This window comes from Miscanthus floridulus, chromosome 3 (assembly GCF_019320115.1).
Source record: "Miscanthus floridulus cultivar M001 chromosome 3, ASM1932011v1, whole genome shotgun sequence".
Lineage (NCBI taxonomy): Eukaryota > Viridiplantae > Streptophyta > Magnoliopsida > Poales > Poaceae > Miscanthus > Miscanthus floridulus.
The window spans coordinates 17,306,896-17,329,221 of NC_089582.1; the positions used below are offsets into that span (position 1 = coordinate 17,306,896).

The window sequence follows — 22,326 nt, forward strand, 5'->3', positions numbered from 1 at the left end:
GTCTCTCTCTCTCGTATCGATGCATGAAATTGTTGGTGAAGTTGTTTTGCCAAACAGTTTTTTCAAAACAGCTCAGCTTCACCTATAAAGTTGCTCATGAAGTTGTTTAAAATAACTTCACTAATGAAGCTGAGATGTGCCAAACATGGCCTATATTTAGTCACTATACAGTTGTGATAAATTTACCAACTAATATGTTTATTTTATATCCATATTTTTTCTTTAGCAAAGCACCTCTATGCATTTTAAAAACTTTAGTCTAAACAATGGTGGCTTTTTATTGTAGCCAGTATATTATAACTTCATGAACCTAGATTTTGATTTTCAAATTTTAATTATAGATGCTGTAGATTTATTATGCTCAAGTGAAGCGAAGGCTATTTTATTTATTGTATCTTTTATTATCTCTCCTACTCCTTGAATAAGAAGTTAGGTGGCAGGCATACTATAATGGTATGATAGTTATTTCAAATCGGCACCACACCACTTAAGTTCGGTGGTTAGAGCTTGAAGTGATATATCTAAGACGGGGTAGTGTGCTAACCTCAAGAGGATATTGACCTTATAATCACTATTTCTCAAGAAGAATCTAAAAAACCTAGTAGTTATAGCCACCTTTATTCTACACTAATCTCCCCCATTTCTCAATATTTTCTTATCAAAGAACTATATGCCTAATAATATTTTTATTAAAAAATTAAGTTGTTAGGTCTATGATAACTAGATATGTTTGGGACTCGAAAGATTTTTCTTTGGGGAACGCCTTCGTGCGACACCCCATCCTCGCCTCGGCCTGAGAAAGACCCTCATATGCTTCTAGCCCCGCAACACCAATAGGCACCGGTTCGCCTTACCACCAACAGGGACCCTCGCCTGGGGCTCGAGCGCCGACGTCGCCCTGGTGGGCACGGGTTCATTAACGTACCCCTACGCTGCTTGCAAACGCCCCCGATGAGGGATACTTTGACTCTCTCTCTCTCTCTCTCTCTCTCTCTCTCTCTCTCTCTCTCTCTCTCTCTCTCTCTCTCTCTCTCTCTCTCTCTCTCTCTCTCTCTGTTTATGTAGGATTGAGCACCGCCCGCGAGGCCTGGCTGGCGGGAGAACCCTCGCGACGTCTCTTCAATCGCCGTTTAGAGGAAGGCAAAGATTCGTGGTCCCCTCATGCAGAGCTCCCGACGACATTAGGAGAGTGGTTGGCGGCGAGAGGTCAAAAGACCATAGAGCCCCCGTGTCAATGTAAGAAGACCCCGTTTAGCCCAGGGCAACTTCAATTTCCTCTTTTATGCGGGTATGGCCTATAAATATCCGGAAGATTCTCCCGGATATTTATAGGCCATACCCTCGCTCCCCTCTCACCCTGTGAGACACCATCTGTCTCCTCCGCGCTATTCCCTAGCGAGGGCAGGAGGTGGAGCGAAGCCTCCACAATTTCTTTTCTTCTGTGGTAGGCTATAATTAAGCCACGACATACCAACAAAACCTCGACCAGTGAAACCTAAAACACCCTAGGATAATAGAATATCATGTGCCCAATTGACATATTCTGAAACTTCAGGCTCATTTGGCTTTATCTTCCTAGTGTCACTTGTTTGTGTAAGCTTTATTCCACCTAACCAATGCGAGTATTATAAATCTCGTACTGGCAACTTGGAACAATAGGTTAAACTAAGAGATACTTCCAAGGATATGCAATGGCAAAAGCATCCAAAACAACACAGCACGGCAAAAGGACAAGCTTGTCTTGTAACTACCACAATATATTCAGGAAAATTAAATTCAGACGATGTCCGCCACATGTGCAACACGAGACGAGTCACGCGACGACTCCGGCATCCACCGGTGCTAGTCTTCGGTCGTCTACCGGTAGCTTACAAGTTGCTGTAGCCGCCGGCAAATCGCTGTAATTCGTCAACAAACAACGGAGTAAAGAAGGTAGACTAGAAACTAGTAAATCACAGTGGTTAAGAGTACTAATACCTTGTGAATTTGGTCTTGGTTGAGTTCTCACACAGTCCAGCCATGAATCTTCTTCTTCTTCCCATGTCCTCCTTCCTTGTAGCCTTCGTCCTCCTCTGCCTTGGCCTCAACCTTCTGGGGTTCTGTGACGCCAGCAACGACAAGTCCTTTGTCTTCTCGGGCTTCGCCGCCGCCGGCGCCAATCTTGTGTTTGATGGCACGGCCATGGTCACGCAGGACGGACTCCTTGAGCTGACAAACAACGAGGCGAATATCAAAGGCCATGTGTTCTACCGGACTCCACTTCAGTTCAAGGAGTCGCCCAATGGCACGGCGGCGCAGTCCTTCTCGGCTGCCTTCATCTTCGCCATCCTCCCCGCCGTCTCCTACAACTCCAACAACCCGGTCATCAGCACCGACGGCATGGCCTTCATCATCGCCCCAAGGACCAACATCTCAGACGCGGGAGCAGCTCAGTTCATGGGCTTCCTCGACAGCGTCGCCATGAACCAGACCTTCGCCGTCGAGATGGACACCGTCCAGAACATGGAGCTGCGGGACATCGACAACAACCATGTCGGCATCCACAACGGCAGCATGTTCTCCCTGGATTCTCATCCCGCTGGCTTCTACCGAGATGAGGACGGTACGTTCAACAGCTTGAGTCTCATTAGCAGCGACGGCAAGGCCATGCAAGCGTGGGTAGACTACGATGGGCAGGCCAAGCAAATCAATGTCACCCTGGCTCCTATGGGAGTAGCCAAACCGTCGAAACCGTTGCTCTCAAACTTCTCCGACCTCTCAGCTGTGCTCACCGACGAGGCATATGTTGGCTTCTCCGCCGCGACCGGACCGATGCCTTCGCAGCACTGCGTGCTCGCCTGGAGCTTCGCCGTGAACGGGCCTGCTCCACCCATTGACTTCAAGAAGATCCCCAAGCTGCCCAACTCCGGCCACCACGAGGCTCTAGTAAAAGACCTGGAGATCGGACTGCCGATCGCAGCTTTCGTTTTGATCCTCGCCACCTGCATCACAGTCATCCTTCTAGTCCGGAGGCACCTGACATACGCTGAGCTGCGAGAAGACTGGGAGGTCGAGTTCGGGCCGCACCGGTTCTCGTACAAGGAGCTGTTCAAGGCGACGGAAGGGTTCAAGAGCAAGCACCTGCTCGGCGCCGGCGGGTTCGGCAAGGTGTACAAGGGCGTGCTCCCGAAGTCCGGCACGGAGGTCGCCGTGAAGAGGGTCTCCCACGACTCCACCCAGGGGCTGAAGGAGTTCATCTCCGAGGTGGTGAGCATCGGCCACCTCCGGCACCGCAACCTCGTGCAGCTGCTCGGCTACTGCCGGCGGAAGGGCGAGCTGCTCCTCGTCTACGATTACATGCCCAACGGCAGCCTCGACAAGTACCTCTACGGCGAGGACGACAAGCCGCTGCTGGAGTGGGCGCAGCGGTTCCAGATCGTCAAGGACGTGGCGTCGGGCCTCTTCTACCTCCACGAGAAGTGGCAGCAGGTGGTCGTCCACCGCGACGTCAAGGCCAGCAACGTGCTCCTCGACGGCGGCATGGTGGCGCACCTCGGCGACTTCGGCCTCGCCAGGCTGTACGACCACGGCGCCGACCTGCAGACCACGCACGTGGTCGGCACCATGGGGTACATCGCGCCGGAGCTCGCGAGGACCGGCAAGGCGTCCCCTCTCACCGACGTGTTCGCCTTCGGCACGTTCCTGCTCGAGGTCACCTGCGGCCGGCGCCCGGTCGTCGACACCGTGCACCACGGCCGGAAGTTGCTGGTTGACCGGGTGCTGGAGTACTGGCGCAGGGATTCTCTCGAGGAGACCGTGGACTCCAGGCTGCAGGGAAACTACAACGTTGATGAGGCGAGGATAGTGCTGACGCTTGGGCTCATGTGCTCCCATCCGTTCCCGGGCGAGAGGCCTACCATGAGGCAGGTCATGCAGTACCTCGACGGCGATGTGCCGCTGCCGGAGCTCACGCAGGCGGACAAGAGCTTGCTGAGCCTCACGCAGAAGCAGACGTCGTTCGACCAGTCTGCTCTGCAGTATCCGTGGTCGGGGACCAGCATCGGTACGATGACACCGGGCATCTCGGCTGGAAGATGACAGTCTCTATGTATTGGTTGTTTGCGTCACAAGCTATCTGTAGTGTATTTGAGCACTCTTGTAAACCCACATGAGAGATTCATCTTGTACATAAATTCAAAAAAAAAGATTGGTTTGCCATTATTTCAATGTTACTTGGTGTTTGTCAAGTTCGTTTCCTCCCTACCAGGGAATTAATTGCATTAGTCCATCAACCCATACTCACCGGACGGACTAGAATCTTAGGAGGGCATAATCCCATAGCATCATCATAGATTTTGATTTTCAAATTTAATTTTGATTTTACCAGTTGGTACAAAAAATTTATATTAAATTTAAAACTCTTGTGCTTGTTGTATCTTTATTAACTCTCTTTCATGTTGTAGACTGTGCTTTTAAGTAATGCTATAGGAAGAATGATCATTTAAGTCGACACAGTGTTGCTCAAATCAGTGTTAGAGGACAATGTCAAATGAGGGGAGAGCAGCCCCCGCGTCGTCCTTTCTGGGCGACAAGGGTGGCACCGCTGCCGTCTAGGCCAGTCCCGGCGGGCCACCCCACCTCCTCCCCTCGCCATCGTCGGAGCGGCTGTCGACGAAATATGGTCGGCAGTCTACCTAGGGGTATGCCCAAGATAGTAGATTGTCGGCAGACAGATACGCAAGCTACAAACAAGACGGTGACGCAAGACAGACACGAGGTTTTATCCAGGTTCGGCCGCCAAGAAGGCGTAATACCTACGTCATGCGTCTGATTGTATTGTTGTATGTCAATGAGAGATGTTTTTTAGAGGGGTCCCCTGCCCGCCTTATATAGTCCGGAGAGCAGGGTTACAGATCTGGAAACTAATCCTAGCCAGTTACAATTGCCATAGGTGGCCAGATAAGGATTCCTATTCTAACCGACCAGGATCTTGCTTAATTGCCAAATCTGTCTTGACTCCTTGCACGGGACTCCGAACAGGTTGGCCGGGCCGCGCGTCGTCCTTTGGTGGACCGGACCCTCTGATCTGGGCTGGCCCAAGCCTAGCCGTAAGGGTATAGGGGTCAATACCCCCACAGCTAGTCCCCGAGCACCATGTATTATGCTGCGACACGCTATTTTAACCTTCTTCGAACTTTGAGGCTTGAGTTCTTGACGTCTCTGACCACCGTATTCAATCGGAGAAGTAGGTTGTCCGAAGAATGTGTGGTGCTCTTAAGAAAAAAGAAAAAGACTTCCGTCCTGGGAAGTGTGCCCACTTGTATTTCTAAAAAGATATGTAAGTGCGTCTCGAAGCGTAGCGTCCTTGATCATCATAGGCGTAGTAGTCGAAAAACAAACACATTCACCGCAAGGTGAAGTGTGCCCACTTAGTCCCCGAGCCTGGTAGTAGATGACGTAGGCACGTGGTGCCAGGGTCCAAAAAGAATTCCCAGTTAAGTTGAGAACCCAATCGTCGTACAGGCGATACGAGATGCACCGGCAGGTGCATCGTACCGATGTAGTCCCCGAGCTTGCTGGAAGGCGAAGTATGAGCCTTGTAGCAAGGTCTAAATAAATGTCTCTCAACTGTATGTGAGTACAGATCACATGTAGCCGAGGAGAACAGTCTCCGAGCAGTGGTCGGGACAGTTCCCGAGCACGATAGTAATCCTAACAAATCAGTCAAAGCATAGGGGTCGATTAAATAAACACATTCACCGCAAGGTGAAGTGTGCCCACTTAGTCCCCGAGCCTGGTAGTAGGTGACGTAGGCACGTGGTGCCAGGGTCCAAAAAGAATTTCCACTAGAGTTAAAAATCCAATCGTCTTACAGGCGATACGAGATGCACCGGCAGGTGCATCGTACCGATGTAGTCCCCGAGCTTGCTGGAAGGCAAAGTATGAGCCTTGTAGCAAGGTCTAAATAAATGTCTCTCAACTGTATGTGAGTACAAATCACATGTAGCCGAGGAGAACAGTCTCCGAGCAGTGGTCGGGATAGTTCCCGAGCACATCAGTGGTCGGAGCAGTCCCCGAGCACGGAAGTGGTCTGGGCAGTCCCTGAGCACGGAAGTGGTCTGGGCAGTCCCCGAGCACGGCAGTGGTCGGAGCAGTCACGGAGCACGGAAGTGGTCTGGGCAGTCCCCGAGCACGGCAGTGGTCAGAGCAGTCCCCGAGCACAAGACATGCAGCGAAGAAAAGAACGCCTCTTGTATTATTATTTGGTGTATTTATTTATCTTCTTACTTTGTCAAGTCCAATCTGACACGCCTGGTCAAAAAAGCAGACGGGTATAGCACGTCACACTGTCTTCTTGTCCTTTCTAGCAAAAAGTCGCTTGGCACCTGTAAGGAGGTGCGTCAGTGTGGGCCCTCTCACACTAGCAACGAAGAGGTGCATACACTGGTAACGAAGGGGCGCGTTTATTGGTGTAGATCTCGAGGTTGTGAAAACAACCGTCTGCGGCGCGTGCGCACGTCTCCCAAGAATCATAGGCGGACGAAACGGTGGAACTCTTGGTTATTTATAATATAGATCTGGTAAGTTATTTTTTACCGATCCCCATTACCATTCGCCGCCGCAGCCTTCTTCGTCCTCTTGCCAAACCCTATACCTCCAAGATCATCACCAATCACCCCCTCCACCGTATCCACCCCTTTAGCAAGGATAGATTAATGGCGAAGAGAGACGCCCAGAAGAAAGCCGGAGTCATGGCGAAGGAGTGGTGGAAGTCAAGGAGCAACGAGCAGACCATTGAAGACCTTGTCACCATGGGAGTGCTCCACAACAAGGCACTCGCGGGATGGCGCACGTCGGAAGGAGAAAGCTACCCCGATCCACAACCAGGTGAGATTGTGGTTTTCAAGGATTTCTTCAAGCAGGGTTTTGGGGTTCCAGTGCACCCTTTCCTTCAGGGGCTCTGTTTGTATTACGAGATTGGGATTTGCAATCTGCATCCCAACTCGATTCTTCTTGTCTCCACCTTCATCCATCTTTGCGAAGCATATGGTGGCTTCCAGCCCCATTTTGACCTCTTTCGCCATCTTTTTAGTCTACGGAAGAAAGGAAGCGGCGGCTCGAAGATAGCCGGCGGCGTATACCTCAATCTGCGTGATGGGATGAAGGCCCAGTACTTGCACTGCCCTTGGAACACATCACTGGACGACTGGTACAAGAAGTGGTTCTACATCCGCGAAGAGCCAAACACGATCACCCTGTGCGACGTGGGGTTCATTCCGGAGAAGAAGAACAGCTGGTCGGAGAAACCCGAGCACTTGGAATAGATCACGGAACTGCTTGGGATGATCCCGTGGGAGAAACTGGATGGTCCAAGCGTAGTCGGGAACTTCATCAGCCGAAGGATCTAGCCCTGTCAGAGGAGGGTACATCCTGGCTACGAATACCAGGGTAGCGCAGATCCAATGAGGACCAGGAAAGAGGCGCTTGACAAGATCGAAGTCAAAGCCAGGATTGGAGAGCTATTCAACTTAGCCAATCCAAATTATGTCAGATTGAGCGACATCGAGCATGCTTTCAAGCTCGCTCGACCTCCCCCAAAGGTAAATCATTCTGCCATGTACCCGTAGTGTTACGTTGTAACAGAAACTTACTGTGTTATCGCCTGTATATTTGTCAGATTAATGGTCGTGACAGAGCAGCAGTGTTCGTGTCTCCACCCCCTAGCGTAGAGAGGCCACAAGTTGCCGGCCCAATCACCTAGACCAGCACCAGGACCGAAGATGTCAACTGGGCGGTGCTCGGAGTTGGAGAGGAGACAACAGCCAGAGCTGCTGGCAAGCGGCCATCGGTCAGCAAGCATCGTCAGGCCATCTTCCCACTGTCAGATGATGAAATAGAGGATGCAGACATCTTCCGACTCGTCCCTTGAAAGAGGAGGAGACAACTGGAGTCGACGGAGCAGGGTGGCTCCTCCATGCCAACCGAGATCGCATCACCGACCACTGCAACACAGAGGACGAGCGGCCAAGGGGTCGAGCACCAAGCCCCGGCGTCGGTACTGGTCGTGGAAAGAGACCCGGTGACACCTGTAGAGCACGTGGAGCAAGCACGGACGAAGAGACGCGCCTTCGCCACATCATTCTGTGCTTCCAAGCTGTAAGTATTTGTAACCTTGATGTAAGCTTACAATTTATATTTGAATAATGTTGCCCTCTTGACTTATCTCTGATACATTAGGTTGGCATCCATCGAAAATCCCGACCAGCTAGCCGGGTGCGGCATGGCTTCGCCAGCAATGGTGGAGAGAACTGCCCAGCAGCCAGCCGTGGACGAACCTATAGAAGAAAATCCATCGAAACCTTAGCAGACGAGCGGCCAGACGACAGTCCCCGAGCAGCTGGTCGAGCAGAGAGCCGAGCCAAGTTCAAGTGCTCCGAGCACTAACCCTGCTGAAGGGGATACTTTGGCGCCAAGGGGATCAGACCAAGTCGAGGAGCAGCAGCCGGAGGTGGCACAGAGCACGCTTACCGATGCTATGGCTTGTGGGAAAGCCATAGTGATCACAGAGACTACAAACTCTAGACCAGCGCCACTTCCTGAACAAGAGGCCGAAGAGGACGAAGTAGAAGAGGTCCTGGGCCATCCCCAAGACAAACGATAACATGTATATGTGTTGTGCTGGCGAAACGACCAATGGGTTATGCATGAGGAAATCCCAGAGGTCGAAGAGACCATGAAAGTTGAACGAGCGGCAAAATGTCTGGTGATGGAAGTCCAGGTATGTTTGGCTTGACCACTTGATCTTGCTATCTAGTCAAATTTTCTGACTTAGCTTTTTTACATGCAGGACTTGATGAAGACCGCAAGGTACCGAAAAAAGTGCTTCGACCAGATTGAGGGGATCACAGCAAGCAATAGAGAACTGGCAGCCGAGGTGGAATGCTTACGCCACCAACTTGAAGCCACTGACCAGGAGAGGACGGAACAAGAGGCACAAAACCAGAACCTAGTCGTCCAGCTCAGTAACAAAGAGCAGGAAAAAACAAGTAAGTTGTCATTTTATCACAGCAAGTGCATGACACGTGTTGCTGCATTGTTGGTAGTAACAGCTGTAGTGCAGGCTTAGAAGCCGAAGTAGTCCGTCTCCAAGAGGAGAATAGCCGTGTGGCCGTAGAGTGTGGTCGCCTGAAGGAGGACAATGAGAAACTGGCGCGCGGCCAGTCTCAACTCCGGGACCGCACAACTAAGATGAAGGAGGAACTGAAAACTAAGTGTTCTAGACCACCTTGCTCACTCTGTTGCCCGCCTTATCTTGTTGTGGCGTGACATTTTAATGTCTTGTGTGGTTTGCAGTTTTAAAAGTCAATGCCAAGAAACATCTAGAAGCTGTGATGAAAGATCGTGATGGCTGGAAGGCGTGATGCCTAGAGACCACCGAGGATCAGGACACATGGAAGAACTGGTGCCAGGAGGTGGCAACTGGCATCATGCCCATCCTCGACCTTATCGACCCAGCGCTTACAGAGGAAGTGCCGAGGACGCCACAGCTCAGACTGGTTGAGAGGTGCCGGAAGGCATGGAGATGGTTCCAAGAGTTCGTGAAGGAGGCGGGTGAGTACACAGGTGCACATGTGCTAAGCATGGTGCGTGCCCACTACCCCTTGATCGATCTCAAGCGCCTGGAGGCTGGGTACCCGAAGGAGGTAGACCTAGACAGGGCTGAGGAGCTTCGGATGACCTAGCTGGACCTATCTTCAAAGATAATTGGCGACATTAACCTATGTGGAGGTGGGACAGCACCTGTACAGGATACACCATCGACAAGTCAGCTAGAAACGCCATCAGTTGCGAGCCAACCGATGAAACCTACGGTCTCGACCAGCCAGGCATCGGCGGGGCCATCCTCTTCAGCTCAACCAGTACAAGAGTCCCCGAGACTCAAGCAGGATATCGGAAGCAGCAAGCAGCGGGTGCCGTGTGCCCCGACCAGCCAATAGAATAGGCTAGAGCTGTAGAAGAAGGACGTAGTTGTGTTATTGTAAACTTGGGCCTCTTCAGGCAAGCTTGTAATAACGTAACTGTATATCATCATAAGCTTGTTTGCTTTGTATAAAACATATTTAAGCTTGAAACTCATGTTGGTGTAACTAAGTGAGAACATGTTGACGTTCTGTTTAGTTGTACCATTGTACTCGACACGTCATCCCGAAAAGTTTGTGCGGCCCTAGTTTGCCATGTGGTCGGAGTGTGAGGTGTGTGACCTGTGCACACGTAGACACGGACAAGTCAAACCAGGGGGGACCTGCCGATCACCCGTAGTGTAGAGAGCGGATCCCATGCACGCATTGGGAGGAACTGGAGACAGGGCCTGCTCCGAAAACCGTAGAAGGAATGGTGGTCGGCTTTTACTGGCTAAGTTAGAATAACCATAAAATTCGAAGTGACACATTAGAGTGCTCGGAGAAATCATAATAGCTTTATTGAAGTAAATCGAAAGTACAAGAGGAGTACATATCTCAGTAGTTAAGCATAGAAACGTCTAAGCTTGTCGATATGCCATGAATTTGGTATGTCCGTACCATCCAGGTGAGCTAACCTGTAAGACGTTGGTCATGTGACTTCCTTGATCATGAAGGGCCCCTCCCATGGGGTTGCGAGTTTATGGACACCAGCCTGATTCATCTTCCACTTCAGGACCAGGTCCTCGACCATGAAGAACCGCTCTTTAACGTTCTTGTTGTAGTACCTGCGCAAAACAGCAAGGTATTTGGCTGTACGTGCACAAGAATCGAGCCGCTTCTCTTCTGCACTATTCACTTCTAGCTCCCGTACTTCATTGACCTTGCCCTCATCGAAGTTCTCTACCCGTGCTGATCTGAAAACTATATCTGCTGGGAGGACTGCCTCAGCGCCGTAAACCATAAAGTATGGTGAGACGCCGGTGTTACGACTGGGCTAAGTTCTGAGGCCCCAGACCACGGCTGGCAACTCTTTGAGCCATCTTCCGGGAGCTTTGTCATTTTCTCTGTACATCCTCTTCTTCAATGCGTCCAAGATCATGCCGTTTGCCCGCTCGACTTGCCCATTAGCTCTAGGGTGCGCCACCGAGACATATTTTACTACTATGCTCCTTTCATCGCAGAAGTCCCAAAAAGCGTTCCCGGTGAACTGAGTACCCAGATCAGTGATGATGCTGTTGGGTATGCCGAAATGGTGGATGACCTGGTTGAGGAACATGATAGCCTTTTCTAAGGATGCCTGTACCAGAGGCATGTATTCTATCCACTTAGAAAATTTATCGATCAGCACAAAGACGCATGTAAATTTCCCAGGAGCCGGTTTGAAGGGCCCAATCATATCCAGTCCCCAGCATGCGAAGGGCCAAGAGGCTGGTATTGTCTGGATCTCATGTGCTGGTACGTGGATTCTCTTGGCAAAGAACTGACAACCCTCACAGTGGCGGACTAGCTTCTCTGCGTCGGCTACTGCTGACGGCCAATAGAACCCTGCTCGGAAAGCCTTACCGACCAGCGTTCTTGAGGCCGCATGGTTGCCGCAGGAGCCAGAGTGGATTTGGTCCAGGAGATGTTCGCCATCCTCCTGGGTTATACACTTCATCAAGATTTCCTCCTTTGCGTTCTTGCGCCATAACTTGCCATCGACGAGTAGGTACTGCTTACTGCGACGCATCAGGCGCTCGTTGTCTGTCCGATCAGTGTATCCACTGCCATCTGTTAGGTACTTGATGAAAGGTATTCTCTAGTCGGGCTCATGAGTGGTCGGAGGCGGCTCGGTGGTGCTCGACATCGGAACCGTAGCCACCAATTGCTGGTCTGGAGGCTTGTCGACCGTGGAATCTTCCTCTTCGATGGAAGGCGTGAGCAGGTCTTGGACGAATACGCCATGTGGGACTTTGGCTCAGGATGATCCTAACTTTGACAGTGCATCCGCTGCTTGATTTTTGTCCTGGACCACGTGTATATACTCGATGCCATAGAACCTGCCTTCCAGCATTCTGATCGATTTGCAGTATGCATCTATCTTTTCGCTGGTCGTGTCCCAGTCCTTGTTGAGTTGGTTGATGACCAGAGCCGAGTCTCCATAGACATAGAGACGTTTAACGCCGAGCTCAACCGCAATGCGCAAACCATGTAGGCATGCTTCGTACTCGGCGTCATTATTAGATGCTGAGAAATAAATCCTAAGGACGTACCGGAGCTGCTCCTTGGATGGTGACACAAAAAGGACTCCTGCTCCCGCACCGTCAATGTTGAGAGAGCCGTCGAAGTACATCGTCCAATACTCGTCGGACCCCGGAGAGGTAGGCGCGCTTAAGTCTGTCCACTCGACGATGAAATCGACGAGTGCCTGAGACTTGATTGTAGTACGGCTTGCAAATTCCAAGGAGAAGGGGCATAGCTCCATTGCCCATTTGATGATGCGCCCGTTCGCATCCTTGTTGCTAATGATGTCTCACAGAGGGTACTCGGTCATGACCACCACACGATATCCATCGAAGTAATGTTTCAACTTTCGGGATGTTATTAGTATGGCGTAGATCAACTTCTGAATCTGTGGGTACCTGGTCTTGGATTCATTGAGTACCTCACTGATGAAATAGATTGGTCGCTGTACCTTGTAGACGTGGCCGGGCTCATCGTGCTCGACCACCATGGCTGTGGAGACCACTCGATTAGTAGCCGCAATGTAAAGCAGGAGTGTTTTGTCTTCTCTGGGAGCAGTGAGGACCGGAGGTGACGTAAGGTATTGTTTCAGCTGTGTGAAAGCAGCGTCTGCTTCCTCCGACCACTCAAACTTTTTGGATGCTTTGAGCAGTTTAAAGAACGGTAATCTTTTTTTGCCTAATCTTGATATGAAATGGCTGAGGGTGGCCATGCATCCGGTAAGCTTCTGAATATCCTTCACCTTTTTGGGCGGCTTCATGTCCAAGACAGCTTTGACTTTCTCTGGGTTAGGGCGTATGCCGTCGTGACTGACGACGTTGCCAAGTAGTATGCCAGAAGGAATACCAAAGATGCACTTTTTTGGGTTTAATTTCCACTAGAATGTGTTAAGGGCTACAAAGGTGTGTTCTAGGTTGTCAACAAGGGTATGTGCTTCCTTGGTTTTAACAACTATATCATCAACATAAGCCTCGACGAGGTCGTCTTTTATCTCATCTTTGAGGCAGGCCTGTATAGCGCGTTGGTAGGTAGCCCCGACGTTCTTGAGCCCGAACGACATTGTCGTGTAGGAGTAGGCGCCGAAAGGCGTGATAAAAGATGTCTTGATCTGGTCGTCCTTTTTTAGAGCGATCTGGTGATAACCAGAGTAGCAATCGAGAAAGGAAAGCAGCTCGCAACCGGCGGTTGAATCTATGACCTCGTCTATGCGGGGTAAGCCGAAGGGGTCCTTAGGGTAGTGTTTGTTGAGATCAGTGTAATCAACGCACATTCTCCATTCATTATTCTTTTTGCGTACAAGAACTGGGTTGGCTAACCACTCCGGATGAAACACTTCTTTGATAAATCCGGCTGCCAAAAGCCATGTAACTTCTACCCTAATCGCCTCCTTTTTGTCACAAGCAAACCGTCGTAGCTTCTGCTTGATAGGTTTGGCCTTGCCGTTGACATTCAAGGAGTGCTCGATCAAGTTCCGAGGTACACCAAGCATGTCAGCAGGTTTCCATGCGAACACATCCACGTTGCTCCTCAAGAACCTGACGAGTGCGTCTTCCTATTTAGGATCCAGGTTGGCCCCGATAAGGGCCATTCTGCTGGGATCACCGTCGACCAGCTGGATCACCTTGTGCTCCTTGGACTTGATGTTCTTGCGTGGAGCCTCGAGCTCTAGGATCTCCAGGTGGTCAGCCGAGGTCTTCTTGGCGTCGAGCATGGTCTCGGCCATGCAAATAGAGAGGTCGTGAGCCTCTACTATTTTGAAACTGTCGTCCTCACAGGTATAAGCTGCATACACGTTGCCTCGGAGGGTTAGAACTCCTTTCTCGGTAGGCATCTTGAGCACCAGATACATGTAATGAGGTATGGCCATGAACTTGGTGAGCGATGGTCGACCAAGAATAGCATGGTAGGTGCCATCGAAGTCAGCGACCACGAAGTTGACGTAGTTAGTGCGGAAGTGGTCCGGGGTCCCAAATTGCACAGGTAGCGTGATATGCCCGAGAGGTGTAGAGCTCTGTCTGGGGAGAACACCCCAGAACTATGCCTCGTATGGCTTGAGGTCCGCCTGGGCTATCTTTAGGGCGGGCAAACTATTCTTGAACAGTATATCGATGGAGCTGCCGCCGTCGATCAGTACTCTGTCGAACTGAACCTTGTTGATACAAGGATCGAGGACCAGGGGAAAATGTCCAGGCTTAGGTATTGCGGCCCATTGGTCCTTTCTGCTGAAGGAGATTTTGCGGTGAGACCACGGAGGGAGCCGCGGATCGGTGAGGAGGTTGTCGGTGTTGGCCACGTTCAAGCAAGCGCGGGCGAGCAGCTTGCGTTCTCATTTGGTCTCGATGGACACCTTGCCTCCGATGATGGTGTGCACGCGATCGGTTGGCTTGACGTACTTGTGACGAGGATCTGTGTCTTCGTCGTCGTTGTCCTCGTTGCGCTGCTCCCCTACGTCGTTAGGCTTGTCGGATGTATCCGGAGCCTGTTGATGCGTGTAGATAGACTTGAGAACGCGGCAATTCTCCATGATATGGTTTGACTTAGGATGGAGCTGGCAGGGCCCTTTCAATGCTTTGGCGTAGTTGTCTTCATAGTTATGATGTCCACCACCTTTTTAATGGTGTTGACCTCGCCGTCGTCTTCCCGAGCACGCTTGCCCCTGTAATCGTCACGGCGGTTATGCCGCTGATTACGTTGGTCGTGGTGGTCGTGGGAGTCGTTGCGCTGGTTATAGCGGTCAAAATTGTCATTCCGACCACGGTTACCGCGGTAGTCGTCGTGGTGTGGGGGTTGGTCGGAGCGTGGAACCCTTGCTGCTTCTTTGATAATTATCTTTTTAGCGTCATCGGCGTACACATATTTCTTAGCGGTGGCCAGGAGCGCTGTGACCGATTCAGGTCTCTTGCGGAGGAGCTTGTCCCTTAGGGCGTCGTGGAAGCGGAGGCCAGTGATGAAAGCCTCGATTGCCTTGTTGTCAGAGATTGATGGGACCTTGATGCGCATCTCCGAGAAATGTCGTACGTAGTGGCTCATCTTTTCGATCCCGAATCCGTTGCAGATCATATTTGTTGCTAGGTTGCTCGCAAGTAGCAATGAAGTTGTCGATGAAGGCTTGCTTGAGCTCTTGCCAAGAATCAAAGTAGTTCACCGGCAAGCTAACCAGCCATTGGTGACCTGCATGGCCAACAGCGACTGGAAAGTAGTTAGACATGACGTGCTCGTCAGCCATGGCTAATCTGCACGTAGTTTCATAGAGTATGACCCATAATTCGGGGTTCTCCTTGCCGTCATACTTCTAAAGTTTCTCGAGCTTGAAGTTCTTGGGCCATATGACTTGGCGAAGGTGTGGAGTAAACTGCTTCAAACCCGGCGGGCCGTGGGCAGTGTCATATTCCATACGGCAATAGCTTTCATGGGATGCACGATCGTTGGCTCTCTAGTTGATGCGAGCGCGCAGATCACGTCCACCGAGGTAATGGCGGAGATCGTTATTGCTATCACGGCGATCTCGATTGCCATCTAGATTAGCCCTGTGACCGTGGTTATCTCGGCGATTGTTGCGGTTGTCTCGGCGGCCACCATCATGGCCACCGTTTCCGCCTTGACAGTTGTCTGATGGGTCATTGTTGCACGAGCCACATTGGTTGGGTGGCTGTGAGCGACTTGAGTACTGGTGGCTGTGGCTTGACTCGATTGAGACGGATGGAGCCCGAGCTTGATTTACAATCTCTGTGGTCTAGGCCATATCAACCATCAGATAGGCTTGTATTTCATCGCGAACTACCTAGGTTTCCGGGGTGTTGGGTAGCCGTTGCATTGTCGCCATGGCGACGGCTACATTGGCTCTTGGAGTCCTAAAGACCTGTTTGTCCCCCACCCTGTCGAAAACATTGTTGAGGTCACGTGGCTGGACCCTTATGCGTCGTGCCTCCTCTTCTGCTTTAGCTTCGATTTGTCGGTGATTAAACCGGTCAATATTGCGTGCCTCACGTGCAATCCTTTCTTGTTTTGTTTCGCCAACTGCTGGCAGTTCGTCATTGCTGACAACATTGATCAAATCCCCTCGCCTTGGCGGGAAAGACGGGAATTGTGGGAACCCCAGGGCGTGGTCTAGGATATCCAGATTGTATTCGATGCCTTCATCATCATGATGCTGGAGCTCGGTGTGGATGGAGGCATTAGATGCAATGCCAGACGAGGAGCTAGAGTCACCCTCTTAGACCGTGTGGACGGATCCTTCTTGATAATCCTTAATCCGGATCATGTTGACGAAGTTGCGTGGCTTCGGCCGAGGTCGATGTACAAGACATAGATCTGAGCAGCGTTGTATATTATACGTGTAGTTGGAGGCAGCATTTCGTAGGCCGTAGGGCTGGGCCTGGTAGTTCTCCATTGAGGCTTTGCACTCAGAGAGCTGGAGTTCCGCCGCGGAGGCTGGCCGGCGATGAGCGGAGCGCCCTTCAGGAGTACATATGACCACGAGATCTATACCAAGTTGTGCAGGATGACCGGCCCGAGCGGGTCGGGTAGATCTATTGTGGGGAGCGTTTACCTGCTCATTAGGTCGACTTTGAATTGCACTTACCAGAGCTAGGGTTTCGGCGAGTTTGGTGCCGACCCGATCGATGGAGTCGAGCAGGTCAGTGTTGTCGATCTGCTTCCCTTTGTAGCGGGGAAGTAGACGACGAGTGGTCGGCGTGGCTGAAGATGATGCAGGTGTGGTTGGAGCCAGATGTACCATGGTCAGAGCTAGATCCATCGTGGTCGGAGCCGTATCCACCGTGGTTAGAGCCGTATCCACTGTGGTCGGAGCCGTAGCCGATGCAGGTGAAGCAGTGGTCGGCGCAGACTGAATCCACGCCTCCTCCGTGGTCATGGCGATGAAGTCGTCGGAGACGGCGGTCTAGGTGATCTGGCCGACGATGAACATGAGGCCGTTTGGCATAGCCATGGAGCCGGAGATGATGACCATCTTGTTTGCTTGGAGAGCAGTACGCACACCCCCTACCTGGCGTGCCACTGTCGACGAAATATGGTCGGTAGTCTACCTAGGGGTATGCTCAAGATAGTAGATTGTCGGCAGACAGATGCGCAAGCTACAAACAAGACGGTGATGCAAGACAGACATGAGGTTTTATCAAGGTTCGGCCGCCAAGAAGGCGTAATACCTACGTCCTACGTCTGATTGTATTGCTGTATGTCAATGAGAGATGTTTTTTAGAGGGGTCCCCTGCCCGCCTTATATAGTCCGGAGAGCAGGGTTACAGATCTGAAAACTAATCCTAGCCAGTTACAATTGCCATAGGTGGCCAGATAAGGATTCCTATTCTAACCGACCAGGATCTTGCTTAATTGCCAAATCTGTCTTGACTCCTTGAGCGGGACTCCGAACAGGTTGGCCGAGCCATGCGTCATCCTTTGGTGGACCGGACCCTCTGATCTGGGCCGGCCCAAGCCTAGCCGTAAGGGTATAGGGGTCAATACCCCCATAGCGGCCTACTGGAATCTTAGCATCCGTGAGGAAGGTGACGGCGAGGCATCTTCATCTTCTTCCTCGCCACCTCGTTTTTCCCCCACCTCCACTTCCAGGTTCCATCCGTTAGCTAGTCCCCGCACGTGGGCATCGACCTACGACGGTTCTAGGTCTGCCATGGGCGGATCCTGTGCTAGGCGTGTGGATCCACCCGATGGCTAGTGTCAGTGACCATCCTCTTCCTCTCCCGACCTCGGATTTTCATGGCGCAAGGATGGCCTGCGGCGGGCTCCATACATCAGATCTGGATCCCCTGGCCCTGGATTCGACACATGGCGGGCAAGATGTGGTAGCCGTCGACATGCTAGCGGAGCAGTGTGCGAGTAACGGCTGCTGGCAGACCCGGCTTCGGCTTCCTATGGCACAACGGCTGCCCTTGGTGACCCAAATAGCGCCCACCGAGCGAGGGTGACGTCGATGGCGTGCTCTGTGAGTCTGGTGCGCTTGGCTTCCTCAACGTCTGGTGGCAGGTTGGGCTCGACGGTGGCTGACCAGGCGGCGCTCGCCCGCAACCAGTCCTTCCCTGCGCATAATGGAGCTGCTGGCCGAGGCACCCGTGCTAGGCTACGCCGGGAAGTTGCAGCGACAGTGGCACCAGGGATACGCGGTGAGCTCCATCGTCGCAGGCACGCTGTGCTGGTGGATTTGCCCCACGGCTTCTCTAGCTCTTGGCTAGACACTGTCTACTCGGCAACGGAAGTGGCGGAGGAGCTGGTCTGCTCGACGATGAAAGTGGCGGATGTGGCAGAACAGTCTGGAATAACATATTTTTCAGAGGTGCTTGTCTTCCACTAGACACTAAGCACCCAGAAAGTGGACTATACCGGACAGTTCCATCGAGCACACCCCAAGGGAGAACTCAAAACAATCCACGTTTTACATCCAGAATCCAATAATGAGTACGAGCTTATAATACTTAGTCCATTTCATACAACATAGAGTCTTGAAAATGATTTATTATAATACTAGAGTTCAGAGTGTGATAATTAAACAACAGAAATGTAATAATCATCTAGCGGAAATGATACACGGATCCATCTGTGCCCACCAGAAGAATCCTCCACACAAGGGCTAACTCCTCAAGCTGCACCTGCAACAGGGTAAAATAAACCCTGAGTACACAATGTACTCGCAAGACTTACCCGACTAGTGGGAATAGTTTCCCGACTCGCAAGGAACATGATAGGCAATATGGTCTGCTGTTTGCTTTTGTTTGCAAAAAAGCATTACTAAAAGTATGTCCTTAGGGTCAAGTTTTATTATCAGTCATGATTACTTAATTAGCTAACCATTATAGGTAAGCACCTATTCTACTTTCTAGAAAGGGTTGAGCAATCAAAACCATTTCACCATCTTTCAACTTCTAGTTTTTACTACGGTGCTAGACCATAGCCAAGTCATATCGTCTCATGGAAACGGCGATTCATGAACCAATGTATACCAGCTGGGTACCCCGAAGCACACGCCTTGCTTGTACCCCAGGCACAAATGAGACCAACCCACTCCACTCCTGTTGAGGGGTCTAGGTCCATGTCCAAACTTAGACTCCAAGCCCCCACACTTGAGACCCGGTCTCAGCATGGTGCTTAGACCTACACCTTTCCTCGCCTCCAAATAGTCGGTCCGAAAAGAGCCAGAACCCATGACTAGAGCGCAACGAGCCTTCCCGCTCCCATAAGTAAGTATGTGCTCAGGATAATAAGTCTGTGACCTAACTACCATCCACTGCAACGGACGGTCATCAATCGACATGGACAGAGAAAACAGTGCAACCAAGTTAAGCCCCATGGCTGTGGGACACAACTTGTTACACCCACCAATAACCCATGCCATATCCTTGCCCGATCTCCATTTTTTCTTCATCATTTTATTATGAGAGTAATAATAATCACCTATTGTGAGCAACGACAGGTTACTCACGCTACCGATAACCTAAGCATAGCAGCTACTTGAACCTGCACTAGTAGGACTCATAGGGTAGATATATATATGCATGTGGTTTCCATAAAATCCCTTCAACTTAAATACACAACACACACACACACACACACACACACACACACACATATATATATATATATACACACACACACTGTGGATATGAAAAATAGAGGTTATGCACCAGAGCTTGCCTTGGGCAGGCGCGGTCTCAACTGCATTAGTTAGTGGCAGCTCTAGGACCTCCTACTGCACGAGAATCTCCTCCTCGTACTCCTTGACGATCTCCTCGAACTCGTGCTCGCCGGTGGTCACGATCTCCGCCGACTCGTTCTCTATATGCATGCGATGATGATGATGCAATGATTTAGTATTTAGGCAACAACAACTTTTAAAATACGAACACATATGCCATACTAACAAGCTAGCTCTAATGACTAAGATACTAAGCTAACCATCAGCTCTATCAAATCAAGTGTCAAGCTCACCGTAACAAGTGCTTAATTTCTTAAGTCAATGTTATGCTCTTATTCATATTAAAGGTTTAATGGATATGTAGATACCCTAATAAACAAGCTATATTAGGGCTACAAAAATTATAGTTAGCACATAATAATACAATGAAGCTACTGTAAAAATTTTAGGATCAAAGCCATCACCAATTTACCACAAAAAATCATACAATAATTACCCTAATAATATTAAGCACTTTCAAATGATTTAATAGCCCTTAGTATCAACATAGATATACATGATCTATCTATACTACCAGATAGATCACAATTTTAGGAACCTAACAAAATTTGTTTTGCAATTTTTGGACACCTATACGAATTTATATAAATTATACAAATCTAGCTCAGAAATTGAAATGGAAAAACTATTACTAATTCATAAGAAAAAGAAAAAGTGGATTCAACCACGCGGCCCACCTACGCGTGGCCCACATGGGCGTGGCTCACGCGCGAGACAGCCCACGGTGGGGGAGCCCGCGCGCGCTGGCGCTTTTGCAAAAGAACCCTCGGACTTCTTCCAAACTACACCTAAGTCCTAACACTATTTCTTCCTCTCTCTGATGAATTCATTTAACCCCCTGAGTTTTTCCTAATTTCCTTACACACACCCTCGAGCAACTCTGTGCACGGCGGCGCGGCGAGCAGCGGCATAGGGTGGCTACGCCGGCCACCTAGGACCTACGCGAACCCATCAAGCGGGTCGATCGCCATACCTGACCTAAACTACTATGCTGGGTGGCGGTGAGGGGTGGTAGGGCTCACTGGTGAGGGCTGCAGCGACACACAACCATCCACAATGGTGGCGCGACCGTTCTGATGAACTATGGTAGCTATAGACCTAACCAGCTAGTGAGTGAGCATCAGGAGCTTACCATGGACTCAGCCGAATTAACAGTTGGAGTAGAGGATGCCGGAGGAGGGCTAGCCGCGTGCAACCGAGTCGTGTGGTGGTGCATCGCGATGTACACGGCCGCATCAGTGGCGCTGGAGTAGCGGTAGCGGTTTGGCTGATGAGCGCAGGGTGAAGAGGGAGTCAAAGCGGAGCTAATGGTGCAGCTGGACCGGACTCTCACGGCTCCATTGGGGAGTTGCCACCCACGCCGGACGAGCATGGCCTTAATGGTCTGGTGGTAGGGAAGTGGCCAAATTGAGGCTGGCCAGGCTCAACTCAAGGCGGGACGGGGTCGGGCAACTAGGTGGCTTAATGGCGAGGCCATGGACGAGTTGAATCGAGTTGAGGTGATCTCTCTCTGGTGGATTTTGTGTCCACGGCTTAGACGATAGAGACAGAAGGGAGGAGGGTAGGTCCAAGCTCTGGCTGTCCTTGCCCTAGCGACAAGCGGTAGGCCGGACCAGAGATAGCACATGCGTGCTCACTATGAGACAACGTAGCCAGAAAACATGCTTGCACGTAGGCAGTTGGGGAGCACGACATGTGTGGCCACAGCGCCATTAAGGCAAGGCGACAACGCAAGGTAGTAGGGAGCCAGCCCACGTGCATGCAGAGATGAGGCGAGCAACAACACAGCACGGTGCCACAGCGGCAGCAGCAACAGCACCACATGGCAGCGGCTAGAGGCGGCCAATGGCCCACGGCCGGGCAGGCAGGCGGCCAGCAATGCGGCAGCGAGGTGGGGCAGTAGCATGGCTAAAAGCTCTAGTTTGGTTTTGGTGAATTGATGAAACCCTAAGTGCTAATCTAGTTTATCAAGTGATCATGAGATAGGTAGCACACTTCAAGTTGCAAAGCAAACAAAGATCATAGCATGATGAAGATGATGCCATGGTGATGATCAAGTGCTTGGACTTGGATAGAAGAAAGAGAAAAACAAAAAGCTCAAGGCAAAGGTATAAACCATGGGAGCTATTTTGTTTTAGTGATCAAGACACTTAGAGAATGTGATCACATTTAGGTTTGATAGCCGTACTATTAAGAGGGGTGAAACTCATATCGGAATGCGGTTATCAAAGTGCCACTAGATGCTCTAACTCATTGCATATGCATTTAGGATCTAGTGGAATGCTAACACCCTTGAAAATATTTGTGAAAATATGCTAACACATGTGCACAAGGTGATACACTTGGTGGTTGGCACATTTGAGCAAGGGTAAAGAAGTTAGAGGTGAAATGGAGTTGGTCGCAAATATGCTGGCGTCGGTCAACTGACCGGACGCTGGG

At 50.8% G+C, this 22,326-nt stretch overlaps 1 protein-coding gene across 1 annotated transcript; it reads left to right on the plus strand.

Moving 5' to 3' along the window:
- Positions 1-1,579: 1,579 nt before the first annotated feature.
- Positions 1,580-4,200, plus strand: LOC136541411 (L-type lectin-domain containing receptor kinase SIT2-like). The gene has a single exon (XM_066533258.1). The coding sequence runs from the start codon at positions 2,020-2,022 to the stop codon at positions 4,075-4,077; it is 2,058 nt and encodes a 685-aa protein (XP_066389355.1). The 5' UTR covers positions 1,580-2,019; the 3' UTR covers positions 4,078-4,200.
- The last annotated feature ends 18,126 nt before the right edge of the window (positions 4,201-22,326 follow it).